A 12,925-nucleotide genomic window follows, 5' to 3' on the forward strand; every position below is an offset into this window, starting at 1 on the left:
GTATCTGTAAATGCTGGTTTTATGAAGTTTCACAAAATGTTCTGCACTTTTGCAATATTTAATTTTCACTTTGTTATACCTAAAGGATAAAGTTGTGCCAGAAGGTCCAAACTAAAGAAATTCATTGTGTGACTGTCAAGTTTCCTTTTTTCCGGGAGATCACTGGTAAGATAATGCTCTCAAAAAAATTCCCACATGCGTGCATGATAATGGATGGATGAATGCATAGTAATGATCCTTTCATTTAATGTTTTTCTTCCCAAGTTAAAAATGTATTTTAATACACATTATTATGCTACACCTAACATAAAACAAGAAAGTGCTTAGAAGACTTTTTCCAGACACCTGAAATTTTAGTTAACATTCTTCAGACTGTAATAAATGTTCTATTCACTAAAAATAATACATTTAGAACATTTCTTCATCCCACTTTAAACAAGTGCATAGACTATTTGTATACTACCAGCACTTTTTTTCACACTAAATCCTCTGTTTTTAATGTGACGACAAACTAGATCACTTGAGCCAAGCCCATATGTAAAGGTGACATGCAAATCTGCAGGCAAATGGGGATGCTGCTGCTGGGACGCATGTTCCAGTGCAACTTTTAAAATAATGTGGATATTGTATTCAGTCTGCCACAGGCACTATATTATATTAAAGGAGTTCAAGAGAAAATTTTAGTGACTTTGGCTTAAACTGAATTGTGTTTAAAAGAAAATGTTCACTTTCCAGCAGATAAATTCAATGGTTACTTTTTGTCACTGTTTTTCTAATTTATAATTATAAATGCTGTAAAAGGTTTAGTTGGTAAACTTACAACTTTCTAGCCCATGTAGGTATTTTGTGTAAGACCTTGACCTTGTGTAAGAATGTCAGATGAACTCATGAACTACTTGTTGTTAGTCCAAATGAACAAATACCTGCCTCAAGAACTAGACAACCAATCAAGTCAATCAAGTTTATTTGCATGGAATGTTTTAGAAACAAAGTAGTTGAAAGTACTTTACATCATAAAAACACAAAAATTAAAAGTCAAAGAACATACAGTCAACAATTGAAGAGCTACATTTTGTCAAGTGTCATCATTACACATAGGAATGTTGATAAATGTTTGATATTATGATGTTTCAAAAGCAATTCTAAACAAATGGGTTTTTAGTCTAGATTTACAGGAACTCATTGTTTCAGCTGTTTTGTACTTTTCTGGAAGTTTATTCCAGATTTGTGGTGCATAGAAGCCGAATGCTGCTTCTTTCTGTTTGGTTCAAGTTCTGGGGATGCAGAGCAGACCATGAACAGAAGACCTGAGAGGTCTGGTAGTATTTTAAAGTCTATTCTCTGAGCTACAGGGAGCCAGTTTAAGGACTTTAGGGACTGGGTGATTTGCTCTATCTTAATGGTTTTAATGGGAACACGAGGAGCAGTGTTCTCGATCAGCTGCAGCTGTCAGAATGATTTTTTTAGGCAGATCTGTCAAGACACTGTTGCAGTAATCAATGCGACCAAAGATAAACGCCTGGATGAATTTCTCTAGATCTTGCTGAACTTATTTATTTAGTCCAAACTAGGATACATAAACTTAAAATATCTCGCAAAGTTGGTGATAATGTTAAATATTGTGATGATGATGAAAATCGAAAGGAAGCCTGGATAATTTCTGCTTATCTGTCGAAAACAGGCTGAGCAGGAACTGCCATCATTGGATGAGGCTGCATGTTGACATAAGGTTGCACCTGCATGTTGATGACAACGGGGGACTTTTTGCGATATTTTAATTCGCGATACATCTGACACCAGACACACGTTGGGCAGCAGCAGGACACAGCAATGTCCTCGCAAAGGGAACCCTACAAAGGAACACAATGAGTCAGTTTTATTTGTCGGGCATGTACTGTATGTCATTCACATGTCATCTTACCATACCTTGATACCATATTTGTGTCTCATGGCGACTCTCAGAGACAGGGCTGCTGGAGAGATCATTTTATCAACACACATATCACATAAGGGGAGACAACGGTTCTCTCCAAATCTGCCTGAAACAGTGCAGGCAAGGCATGGCCCGCACCAGAAACCATAGCAACCTGAAAAACATGTGAACACACAGAAACACAGCAATCATGGGATATTATAAGCATTTAATCCTTGTAGTTGATGTATAAGAAACAAGGATAGACTCTTACAAGCTTGTGCATCCTCGCCGCAGTCACAGAGACCACTATCCCAGTCAGTCAGGGGTTGGTCTGCCATCAGATGATAGAACCTAGATTTTAAATCCTCACTGTATTCAGGAAATTAAACAGTTTAACAGTTAAATTTTTAATTGACATCAAATCAGAGATGAGTAAATTGTATTCAAGGAAGAGTAGCACTACTTCAACATATTCTTACTCAAGTACTAGTAAGAAGCATCCATCCAAGAAATGACTCAAGTAAGAGTAAAAAAGTATTTGGTGAGGTAGATTCTCAAGTATTAATGCTTGTCAATATTTCTTATTGCTCAAGGATGTAACATATCATTACTGAATTCATTTAGTCTACTTTTTATTTTGTATATCCTTTTAAGAAGGATAATTGAGTCAGTGACTGACTCTTTGTATTGCACCTGATGTCATTCATTTGAATCACTCATGCTGATGAGTGATTCGTCTAAAACATGGTCAAAATTGACTTGACGCCGGCTCCGCCCCCTTGCGGAAGTAGAGCAGTCCTCCGACAACTACACTGTTATTAAGGCAGACTAACAGACCTCAATGGTTACCCTATACATTTTTTGAGTCATTTTTGCCTTATAAACCAACACTGAGGCAAAGACGGCAGGTGAGAAAATTCTGTAACTAGTCCTACGTCAGGTCTGAAAGGTTATTAGCGGGAAATAACGGAGAAATCAGCAATAAAGCCCAAGAGGACAAATGAGGGACAAAAAAGTCTGATTGGATACAAGTGTGAACGCTGCGGGACAAAATGGGTGAGTAATTACCTAAATAATACTGGCTTGTGAAAATCTGCCTTCAGGAAAATGCTTAGAAATAAACAGTAGTATGAAACAGTGTTTAAATGCCAATATAGCAGTTAGCGCAGTCTGTTTTCATGCTGCCGTAGAGCTATCGTTGGAATCTACATGCATAAAATCCAGCATAACTACCTTCACTTATTGATCTGGAAATGATTAGTTGTTTAGCATTGTTATTTTAATTTAACTGAGTTGTGTTTATTTGATGCTTAGCCGTCAGCCGTGAGTCGATAGCACGGAGCTATCAGTAAGTATCATTATGACAAAAACTGGGATGTTACCTTCATGCTGCTGACTAACATGGTAGTTCCAGTCTATCAGTTTCATTCAACTGGACTTGAGGTGGGCTGCAGTCCATGATCCATTTATTATTCCACACTCCTTTTTGATTTTGGAGATGTAATAAATTGTATTTCGCCCTCTGTATATTCTGGGTGACGGCTGTCTCTCTGACTGCAGTGTGTTTTCTATGACATACTGTCAGTATTGTCAGAGTACTGGCTGATTGGTCAGTTGCGAAAAGTGATGACATTCAAGAATCTCTTCATCACTAATGCGGAAAGGTAAAACTTTTCAACAGTAATTATTTCTGATTATTGAAATAGCTTTCTGTCTTGTAATCCTGAAATCCAATTAATGAGAAAACAGTTTTTTGTGTATGTTTTAAAAATGTATCAAACTTTCCAATAACCAAGCAAAAGTTTACCTGAAAAACCGACAGACTGTGGTCCAAATCTTCGTTATCCAAAGTCTTGCTATCACTTGGTGGCGAGTTGACAGAATACTGGTTGTGTAGGTGTGGTATTCCCTGACCATACCAAACTCTAATGTTGCACAGTCCCTCAAGCACATGGAGGACATATGCTAATCTGTCCTCCATATGCTTGAGGGATCGGGCAACATTTGCATACTCAATCCAGTTGCTGCAGTTCATTTGCCTTTTGACTTGCAGGATTTGTAATCTTAACTTTCGCTTTAAAACCTCAGAACACAAATTAAACAGACTCCTTTGCTATCGTTCTAGTTGACATATGACTGAAAGCAGTTTACTGTGGCTCAGTGGGTGGAGTAGTTGTCTTGCAATCTGAAAGTGGTGGGTTTGATTAGATTTCCATTGTCACATTTACATGTGCCTACTGATCTGTGCATTGGTGTATAAAATATGGGTGTGAGATTGGGCAAATTTTACTAGTAAAACACTACATAAATTCAGTCCATGCCATTAAAGATTAAAGTGATTAAACTAATTCTGTTGCTGCGAAATAGAGCACTCTTTCACCCTGCTCAAAGGCACCGTACAGGAGTGGGCATACTTGTTGATCTTGGTGACTGTACAATAGGGTTCAACATGGTGAAAGAGAGGATAGATTCAGCTATGTGTGTCTTTGTGATCTGTTGAGAGGGAGCTGAACCAAAAGGAGAACTTTTGATTTACAGGTCAATCTACTTTCCTACTTTCCATCTAGTCATGAGTTTTGGGCAGTGACCAAGAGAACAAGGTGCACACAAGAGGCTGAAATTGGCTTACTCTGCAGGGTGTCTGATGCTCAGTCATGTGGTAGGGCTGAACACTTCAATGTGAGGTGTTCCAGTCCGGGCATGTCCCACTGGTTGGAGACCCAAACGAAACCCAATCATACTGCATGGACTATGTTTCTGAGCTGGCTGCTATACCATGCTCACTCTTCCAGGTTTCCCCCGGAAAAGCTGGCCCAAGTGGAGGAAGATAATGGATGGGTGGCTAGAAACAAATAAATGTATTTGTTATTGATTTTGTTTATTGTAATTAAAGACGATGTGTTTAGCCTAGATTAAGAAAAAAGTCAATTGATCTGGTCATTTTTTGTGGGGTGTATAAGGCTGCATTACAGAGTCAATTAGAAACAAACAATAAGGTCCAGTCACATACATTATTTTTGTTATTGAGTTATGCTTTTTTTTAATTTCAAATTGATGAGATAGTCGTACAATGTTTATAATAATGTTAATATTGATATGAACTCAAAGTAAAAGTCAAAACTCTTGATTTTCATTGAGGTATTGAGAGTGAACTGACATTTTTGGATAAAGTAAATAATCTCAATATACACCAATATCATTATGGCTGATCTGAGGAACTTAAATTTTGCTAGGAATTAAAACCAGCAGGAAGAGGCTTTTGAAACCCTTCAGTATATCGAGGCGGGCTTTGAAACCAAGCAGGGCTTTGAGGAGCGTTTGGAAACCCAACAGGGCCTTGAGCAGGATTTTGAAAACCACGAGGTGGTGGAGCAGAATTTGGATTGACCATCATGACAGGATTAGCATGCACGTTGACCACAGTTGGACCATGCGGTGTCATGGGCTGCTGCATCACAACAACAACAGGAATGTGCTCCTTTAGCTTGCAGTGCATCTGACACCAGGAGCACCAGACACAGAAACAGGAAGCGAATATGTCTCTGAAGAGGGAACCCTGAAAGCAAGCACATGAAAACTCTTCATAACTGTGCACTTTTATATCAAAATTAGTTTAGGTGAGTGTAAAATATGTCATACCGCTATTCCACATTTGTTACGAATGGAAGCCCTCATAGACAATGCCGCAGCGGGGGGCACCCATAGGAACCCCACAGGCTACACATACAGAAGGAGTCAGAATGTCACATAAAGGCAAACAGTAGTTCTCTCCAAATCTTCCTGAAACAGTACAGGCTAGGCAAGGGCAGCGCCAGAAGCCATAGCAACCTGGGGAATAAACAAACATAGTGATGAAATAGTCTTAGGTGCCTAGAGGGCTAATTTATATAATTTGAACAAAAATAAAATTGTCACTCTTAAAAGTATTGACATCTTCAAAGCAGTCAAAGAGACCGTTTGTTTAGGGATGTTTCTGCCATCCTGTCCTGAAGTCCGGCTACAAACTCTGAACTATAACCTTCCGTGATGAGAAAACCTGAATCAACCCAAAGGTTTTCTGCAAAACAACACACTAACACAATATCTAAAAATGTACAATTTATTTTGGGACAAAGATGACTATGCAGCAGGAATCAAAGTTGATAGCATTTATTTTGCTATAGAAATCCATTGTGTCTCCTGTGGTACATCATGCTACCTGTCCTATTTCAGCTGATTATTGTTTGAGGTAAAGACACTGTTGTCAAATGTTTCACTTTCTAAACATTTTTACCAAGAATAAATTCAACCTTGGAACATTAATTAAGGAAACAATGGACTTACTGCCGATGAGACTTCATGATTTAATAAACTGTGGGCAAAGAAGTCCTTCAGGAATTTTGTCCCCTTTTCTTTTCTGTTTATTGTCAATTAGTATGGCTAATCTTATGCAACAAGCTAGCTCAACAAGTTTGCTGAACATACACTAATTAACAACTAGGGATTAAAGACTTAAAAGAGGAATCTTTAAACAGATGAGATGACTCCTTGATGTACCTTGATGTTTTAGTAGCTAAATAGCTATTTGTCAACTTTAGAAACCCAACAGATTACAATCCACACTCCTCACACAGATCCTGTTGTCTGTTTAAAATTTCACTGCAACGATCCAAAAACAACCAGTTTCCACAATTGAAATTTTAGAATCTCATTTTGTAACATAGTCAAACACATAGGTTGAAAGATCTATATTTAAAATGTAAAGAATCTGAAATCTGTGTGTAAAGCAAATTAATCAAACATAGGAACAGAGAATGAAATTTAATGCTCAGCAACAGGATGAAGTAAAAATACCACACTAGTCACCAGAAACTATTTTTCTTCTCTCTTAAAAAGTAAATATTGCTCAAAGAAGCCAAAGTGATGTTAAAAATTAAATGGGCTCCAAGCTAAGCAATTTAAGAAATTTCTACCTTAACATCTTCATTTTGTATCACTTTCACTTATTTTCGTTTAATTAATAGTAACTGAAAGCAGAGATGATAATCAAAAGTCGGATACATGTTGAAGATTATTTTGAAGTACACAGATATCTCTGTCTATAAGCTAAAATTAAACTTAATGTCTAACCTTTAATGTGTTCTATTGCAATTTAATCACGTTGTTACTCTTGACCTTTTACCTTCTGACAGACACAGAACTACAAAAAACTAAATCATTTAACAATTTGAAATACAAAGTTACAGTATAACTCTAAAACAATACAATTGTAATAACTATAATAAATTTATCTAGCAAGTATTTCATCTTTACTGTCTAGTAAAGATAATTTTTTACATGTATACATTTAGAGGTATGTGTACAAAAGTTTAGCCAGGCATGCATACTGAAATATTTACCTGCTCTTGCGGGAAACGGTCCTTGCACCTCCGTAGGTATCAGTGAATGTGCAGTTCAGGGAAAAGTTTGCTTTGTCTGGTGACTCACAAAACATGCTGCAGTACCTGTGATCTATCGGTCATTCAATCTAAGTCCACATGCAGTTAAATATTTCAAAATCAAAACACTGAATATATATACATATATACAGTATATATATATACTGTATATATATCAAGAGAACCTCAATAAAACAGACTTTTATGCCTTTTTTATACATAAAAGGCTCATAAAAGACATTTTATGCCTTTTATGAAGGCATAAAATGTTTATGCCTTCATAAACATTTTATGAAGATGTTTTCATCTTCATAAAACATGAACAAAGAAGCTGAACATTTAATTTCCCAGGAAGTCCCAGCATTGGTTGACAGCAGATGGCTGAATTAAGTTTCTGTTTCTATGAAAGAGGCATGTCAGTGAATCTAAAATTAATTTATTTCCTTTTCCATCATTTTTGTTTTACTGAGATATCCACTTGGATTGTATTACATGCAGATGAATAATCCAAGAAGAGTGATATTGCACATTTATTACATTTATCAGCATGTGGATAGTAATGATATGAATCAGGGCTGGGTGACAACAGCATCCTCTATTCATTGTCTCTGCTTGTATGCATTGATAATGATCAAGTTTGTTCATTATCAATGAACAAACTTGTTCATTGATAATCTTCTGTAATGTCGTCACTAACACAGACGTCAGAAGCGAGACTACAGGACATCTGAAGCAGGGACTTCTTTGAATTAGTAAGTTTTCTTAATGACAATTCTGCCAACAGAAGAAGGTTCAGCAGTTCGAACATGATTGGTCAGATCTGGGAAAGAAAATATTCTCTTCATCTGAGAAAAACTTTTTTTTTCACCATTATCTTTTATTGTAGTTGACATTTCTCACATTTTGCCATGGTGTGCCACACCCGTGGTGGCGAACCGGCTTTAAACATTTCTTCCTGTATCTTTGCATGAACCAGTTATGTTTGACCCAGTTTCATTTTCTGCAGTTTTTCTACAGTCTCTTTCAGTGTTTGTTTTTGAAATCAACTTTCCTTTTATTTATCACTTGTTTTATCGCTGAAAAAGTTTGACTTATTTGTAGATTTTTGTTTTTTAAATTTTGCTTATAGTAATAGTAAGATGCAGAGAACTTAATATTCTTAATTATAGTAGTCTGTCAAAAGTTTCTTTTCCATCAGATGTTATAACTGAGACACAAACTGTGAACTCTCACTCTGTAAAATTAGTGTATTCAGCATTCAGAATAAAGAGCCAGTACTCAGTACTGAAAATCACACAATCTATTCTTTATTCTCCAGTTAATAATCTCCTGAAACATTTAGCTAAATTAAGACAGTTTTAATAGTGGTTGCTGTGTGTCGCAGACTGCTGGAGGTACTGATTAATTTTCAACTCACTGCCACCTATAGGTTGATAATGCAACAAAAATCCTCAGAACAACAAATGTCAGAGTCCTGGGCTGACACCTTTTGAGTAGAGCTAATCAACACTTTCAGATGAGTATTTGTTTATTATTGTCAATAATAAATATTTATAACTGAAAACTGTTGGGAATTTAAACATACTGACAGAAAGATTACAAGCTACTACATAAGATATTTAAGGTCCATTACTGTTTTTCTAATTTGGTTGACAATTTATTCCTTATATTGTCTCTATGGTTACTGTTTAGCAGAAGCATCCTGCAACTTCAGAGCTTTCTTGTGGTTTGTTCCATTTTATTACAAACCACATTTTAACTGTGGGGAAACAGTTCAGTGACCTGCGGTCAGGGGAGGCAGGTAAGGCAGCTGTCATCATGGAAAGATCATAAATAATAAGATAATTTATATTGCTATTTTCCTGTGGTTTGTACTATAAAGCAGTGGTCCCCAACCCCCGGGCCGCGGACCGGTAAAGGTTCGTGGACCAATTGGTACCGGGCCGCGCAAGAAATAATTAAATACTTCCGTTTTATGTATTGAGTCTGGAGGATCTTTTATTTTGATCCGGTTAAATCCTTTAACCGGATTCTGTCGGTTACGTCTTGAGCTCCAACATTGAGCCCACAAGCAGCAGAATGATTTAGAAACAACAGCATCGGTGTCGGTGCGCGCAGTTTAGGGTCGCCTTTTTTTTAACTGAACCAAAACACCAAATTCCGCTGCACATCAACGTAGTACATTTTTTTAAAACTTGTGTTGACAATTAGTAGCAAACCAATATTATTGCTTTATTGAGAATAAAACATTTTTTGTCTGAAATGTCACTGTAACAACCACTGTTGCTTTTGGCAACAGTGGTTGTTAACTGCAACCATGACCTGGTGGGCCGGTCTATCAGTCAAACCTCTCACACAGCAGAGCACAAGAGGACAGTGACTGATTTTCAGACCTTTGCTGAGGTAGATAAGATTGGGGGATAAGATTGGCTTCACATGTCAGTATCGGCCGATCACCGATCTCCCAAAATTAAGGAAATCAGGGCTGATAAATCAACTGGCCGATAAACCGGTGCACCCCTAGAATTCACCGCTAGAATTCACCATTTGTAATTGTGCTTCGTTAATGTTGTTGTGTTTTTGTAATTTGTAATTGTGCTTCGTTAATGTGTTTTTGTAATTGTGCGTTCTTAATGTTGTTGTGTTGTTGTAATTTGTAATTGTGCTCTGTTAATATTGTTGTGTTTTTGAATTTGTTGAAATGGTTTGCACCTCAGGGCCACCGTAGTTTTCTCATCAATATGCAAGAGTTTAAAGCAATGCGTGTTCCTGCGACAGGGCATGCAATTCTTGGCAGGCATGTACTACAACACTTTTCTGCATCCCCAAATAAGCAAAAATTAGAAAAATTCTTCCAAATTAATGCATGTGACAACATTTCAAAGGTGAAACATATCTTTGCTGAATTCATTCAGTCTAAAATTTTACCAGTATTTCAAATAATTGCTACCGCTCTATATTATGTAAAAGCGGTTTGATCATATAATACATTTTTGTTTATAAATACCCTAACACTTTTATTAGGTGATAGTTCTAAACATGCCATTCTCACTGTCTTTTATTAGTTATGACATTCAATAATGTCTTCATCACTAATGAGGACAGTCAAAGCTATGCAGCAATGTATTTTTTTCTGTGTATGGAAATAGCTTTGTGTCTTGCAATACAAAAATCTTATTTATAACAAAACAGTTTATATATTTTAAAAATACATCGAACTTTCCAATAATCAAATAAAGTTTTACCTGACGAATTTGCAGACTGTCGTCCAAATCTTAGTTATTCAAAATCTTGCTATTGCTTGGAGGTGTGTTGATAGAAAACTGGTTGTGTAAGGTGTAGTCTTTCCTGACTCATTCAGAACATTGAGGAAAATGCAAACAAACTCTAAGCTTTATGTTTTGGAAATATGCTAATCTTTCCTAAATATTTGGGGACTGTACAACATTTGCATACACATTCCAGTTGCTACCATTCATTTGCCTTTTGACTTGGACGAGTGGCTTTCTGGAGTTTCGCTTTAAAACTCCAAAACACAAATTAAGCTGATACTCCTTTATTTTAGTTGATTTATGACTGAAAATATTGTCTACTGTGGCTCAGTGGGTGGAAAGGTTGTCTTGCAGTCTGAAAGTTGTGGGTCTGAAATGTCAACGTGACTCTTAACCCCTGGAAGCCGTTCCAGCGTCAAAGAAAAGATCCATCCCATTCACTGCTGCTAAGTCTTATTATGTAAAAGTAAACGTTATACACCAATCTGTTTATTGGTGTATAAAATATGTGTCACTCTAGTGTGAAGCAGTTTGAGTGGTTAGTGAAGCACTGTATAAATTCAGTCCATCCAGCATTAAAGATTAAATACATTATGCTATTTTCATTGCTGCCACTTATATGAAATCATGAACCCTTCTACATTTGTGCAGATAGATTCAGACATGGATCTGTATCTTTTATCTTTGACTTTTGATTTTAATAGTATATGACAACATGCTTGTTGTTTTTTAGAGAAAACATTGAGATAAACTCACCTAGGGAAATTATGTTAGTAATATTTAGCTCACTTGTGGTTGTGCCCAGGTGAAGGCACAGCAGTGTTTTTTGACAGACTGAAGACTAAGTAAGTATCAGTAACCTAGTATTTTTGTACTTTTTCATTTCTCCTCCAAGTTATTTTAAGTTAGCTAGTGTTTGTATGTATTGTGTTTGTATTGGCTAACCAGGGTTAGCCAAGCTAAACTTTATATGGAAAGCATGAGGCTTGTTCCAAATATCAACTGAGTGGCATGCCTCCAGATCTTGTTTAAAATCATCCTAGCTGTACATTTTATAATCCTTCCACCATGAAAAAAAATTAGTTTAACTAAGCGAAAGAAAATCGGAAAGTAATCTGATATTCTTGAACGTGGCACATGTGTAAAATTCTGATTGCATCTTTAAATGCTTCTTTTATTAAGTATCACTAAATTTTCTGCCCTTTTGCAATATTTAATTTTCACTTTGTTATACCTAAAGAATAAAGTTTTGCCAGAAGACCCAATTCTCACATGCGTGCATAATAATGGCAATGGATGGATGGATGGATGGATGCATCCTTTCATTTACTGTTTTTCTTCCCAAGTTAAAAATATAAAACAAGAAAGAGCTTAGAAGACTTTCTCAAGACACCTGCAATTTTAGTTAACATTCTTCAGACTGTAATAAATGTTCTATTCACTAAAAGTAATACATTTAGAACATTTCTTCATCCAACTTTGAACAAGTGCAGTCTGTTTGAATACTACCAGCACTTCTTTTTCACACTAAATCTTCTGTTTTTAATGTGACGACAAACTAGATCACCTGAGCCAAGCCCATATGTAAAGGTGACATGCAAATCTGCAGGCAAATGGGGATGCTGCTGCTGGGACGCATGTTCCAGTGCAACTTTTAAAATAATGTGGATATTGTATTCAGTCTGCCACAGGCACTATATTATATTAAAGGAGTTCAAGAGAAAATTTTAGTGGCTTTGGCTTAAACTGAATTGTGTTTGGCCTTGTGTAAAAATGTCAGATGAACTCATGAACTTTTTGTTCTTAGTCCAGATGCACAAATACCTGCCTCAAGCACTAGACAATCAATCAAGTCAACCAGTTTAAGCACTTTAGGCAGGGGTGGAAATAAAAAATTTCTCCACCAGCCACAGCGCCTGGTAGAGAAATTTTTTTACCAGCCACTTATACATTTCACCAGCCACTGTTTTTTTTTTCTTTCTTTCGATTACAAACCCCACAAGTACAAGCAAATTAAAGAAAATGTATGATTTATTCTTAACTCTATGAAAACCAATTTACTGACAATAAGTTTACCATACAGATGTACATATACAGAATAATTTAACATAAAGCATGGACACCTCAACAGGGTTGTAATGCAATAAGTTAATTTGAAGTAATTACTAACAGTAAACTTTAACTACATAACCCTAACATTGTTGCAATCATATTTTTAACATTTCCAAATTTTGGCAACATCTGTCCCTGATAGTATTTATTAAAGATGTGTCTAGTAATTTTTACAATATTTTTAAATTGAATCAATAGCTGTTTTCTTA

General features: G+C 36.2%; 2 protein-coding genes across 3 annotated transcripts in view; both read right to left on the reverse strand.

Moving 5' to 3' along the window:
* The window catches only part of LOC114151122 (cell number regulator 10-like), a 29,601-nt gene extending 18,897 nt beyond the window's left edge, over positions 1-10,704 (reverse strand). The window contains exon 1 of one of the 2 annotated variants that reach the window (XM_028028116.1): positions 10,578-10,703. The gene's annotated coding sequence lies outside the window, so the exon portion shown is untranslated. Of the gene's footprint in view, positions 1-10,577 lie in introns of both variants that reach the window. The other variant, XM_028028113.1, reaches the window with a different exon arrangement.
* On the reverse strand, positions 948-7,513 carry LOC114151123 (cornifelin homolog). The gene is made up of 6 exons (XM_028028118.1): positions 7,294-7,513; positions 5,555-5,743; positions 3,723-5,471; positions 2,187-2,284; positions 1,927-2,087; positions 948-1,850 (listed from the first exon to the last, which is right to left on the reverse strand). The coding sequence occupies exons 3-6, from the start codon at positions 3,875-3,877 to the stop codon at positions 1,665-1,667; spliced, it is 600 nt and encodes a 199-aa protein (XP_027883919.1). The 5' UTR covers positions 3,878-5,471; positions 5,555-5,743; positions 7,294-7,513; the 3' UTR covers positions 948-1,664.
* Positions 10,705-12,925: the final 2,221 nt, after the last annotated feature.

This window comes from Xiphophorus couchianus, chromosome 9 (genome assembly GCF_001444195.1).
Source record: "Xiphophorus couchianus chromosome 9, X_couchianus-1.0, whole genome shotgun sequence".
Lineage (NCBI taxonomy): Eukaryota > Metazoa > Chordata > Actinopteri > Cyprinodontiformes > Poeciliidae > Xiphophorus > Xiphophorus couchianus.

Bases quoted from the DNA above. Each gene is read 5' to 3' on its own strand.
- LOC114151123 (XM_028028118.1), bottom strand. From the start codon at position 3,877: ATGTCCTCCATGTGCTTGAGGGACTGTGCAACATTAGAGTTTGGTATG. The intron at 2,285-3,722 runs GTAAACTTTTGC...TCCTGAATACAG, and splicing joins ACAGTCTGTCGGTTTTTCAG to TGAGGATTTAAAATCTAGGT. The intron at 2,088-2,186 runs GTAAGAGTCTAT...CATGTTTTTCAG, and splicing joins CGGCGAGGATGCACAAGCTT to GTTGCTATGGTTTCTGGTGC.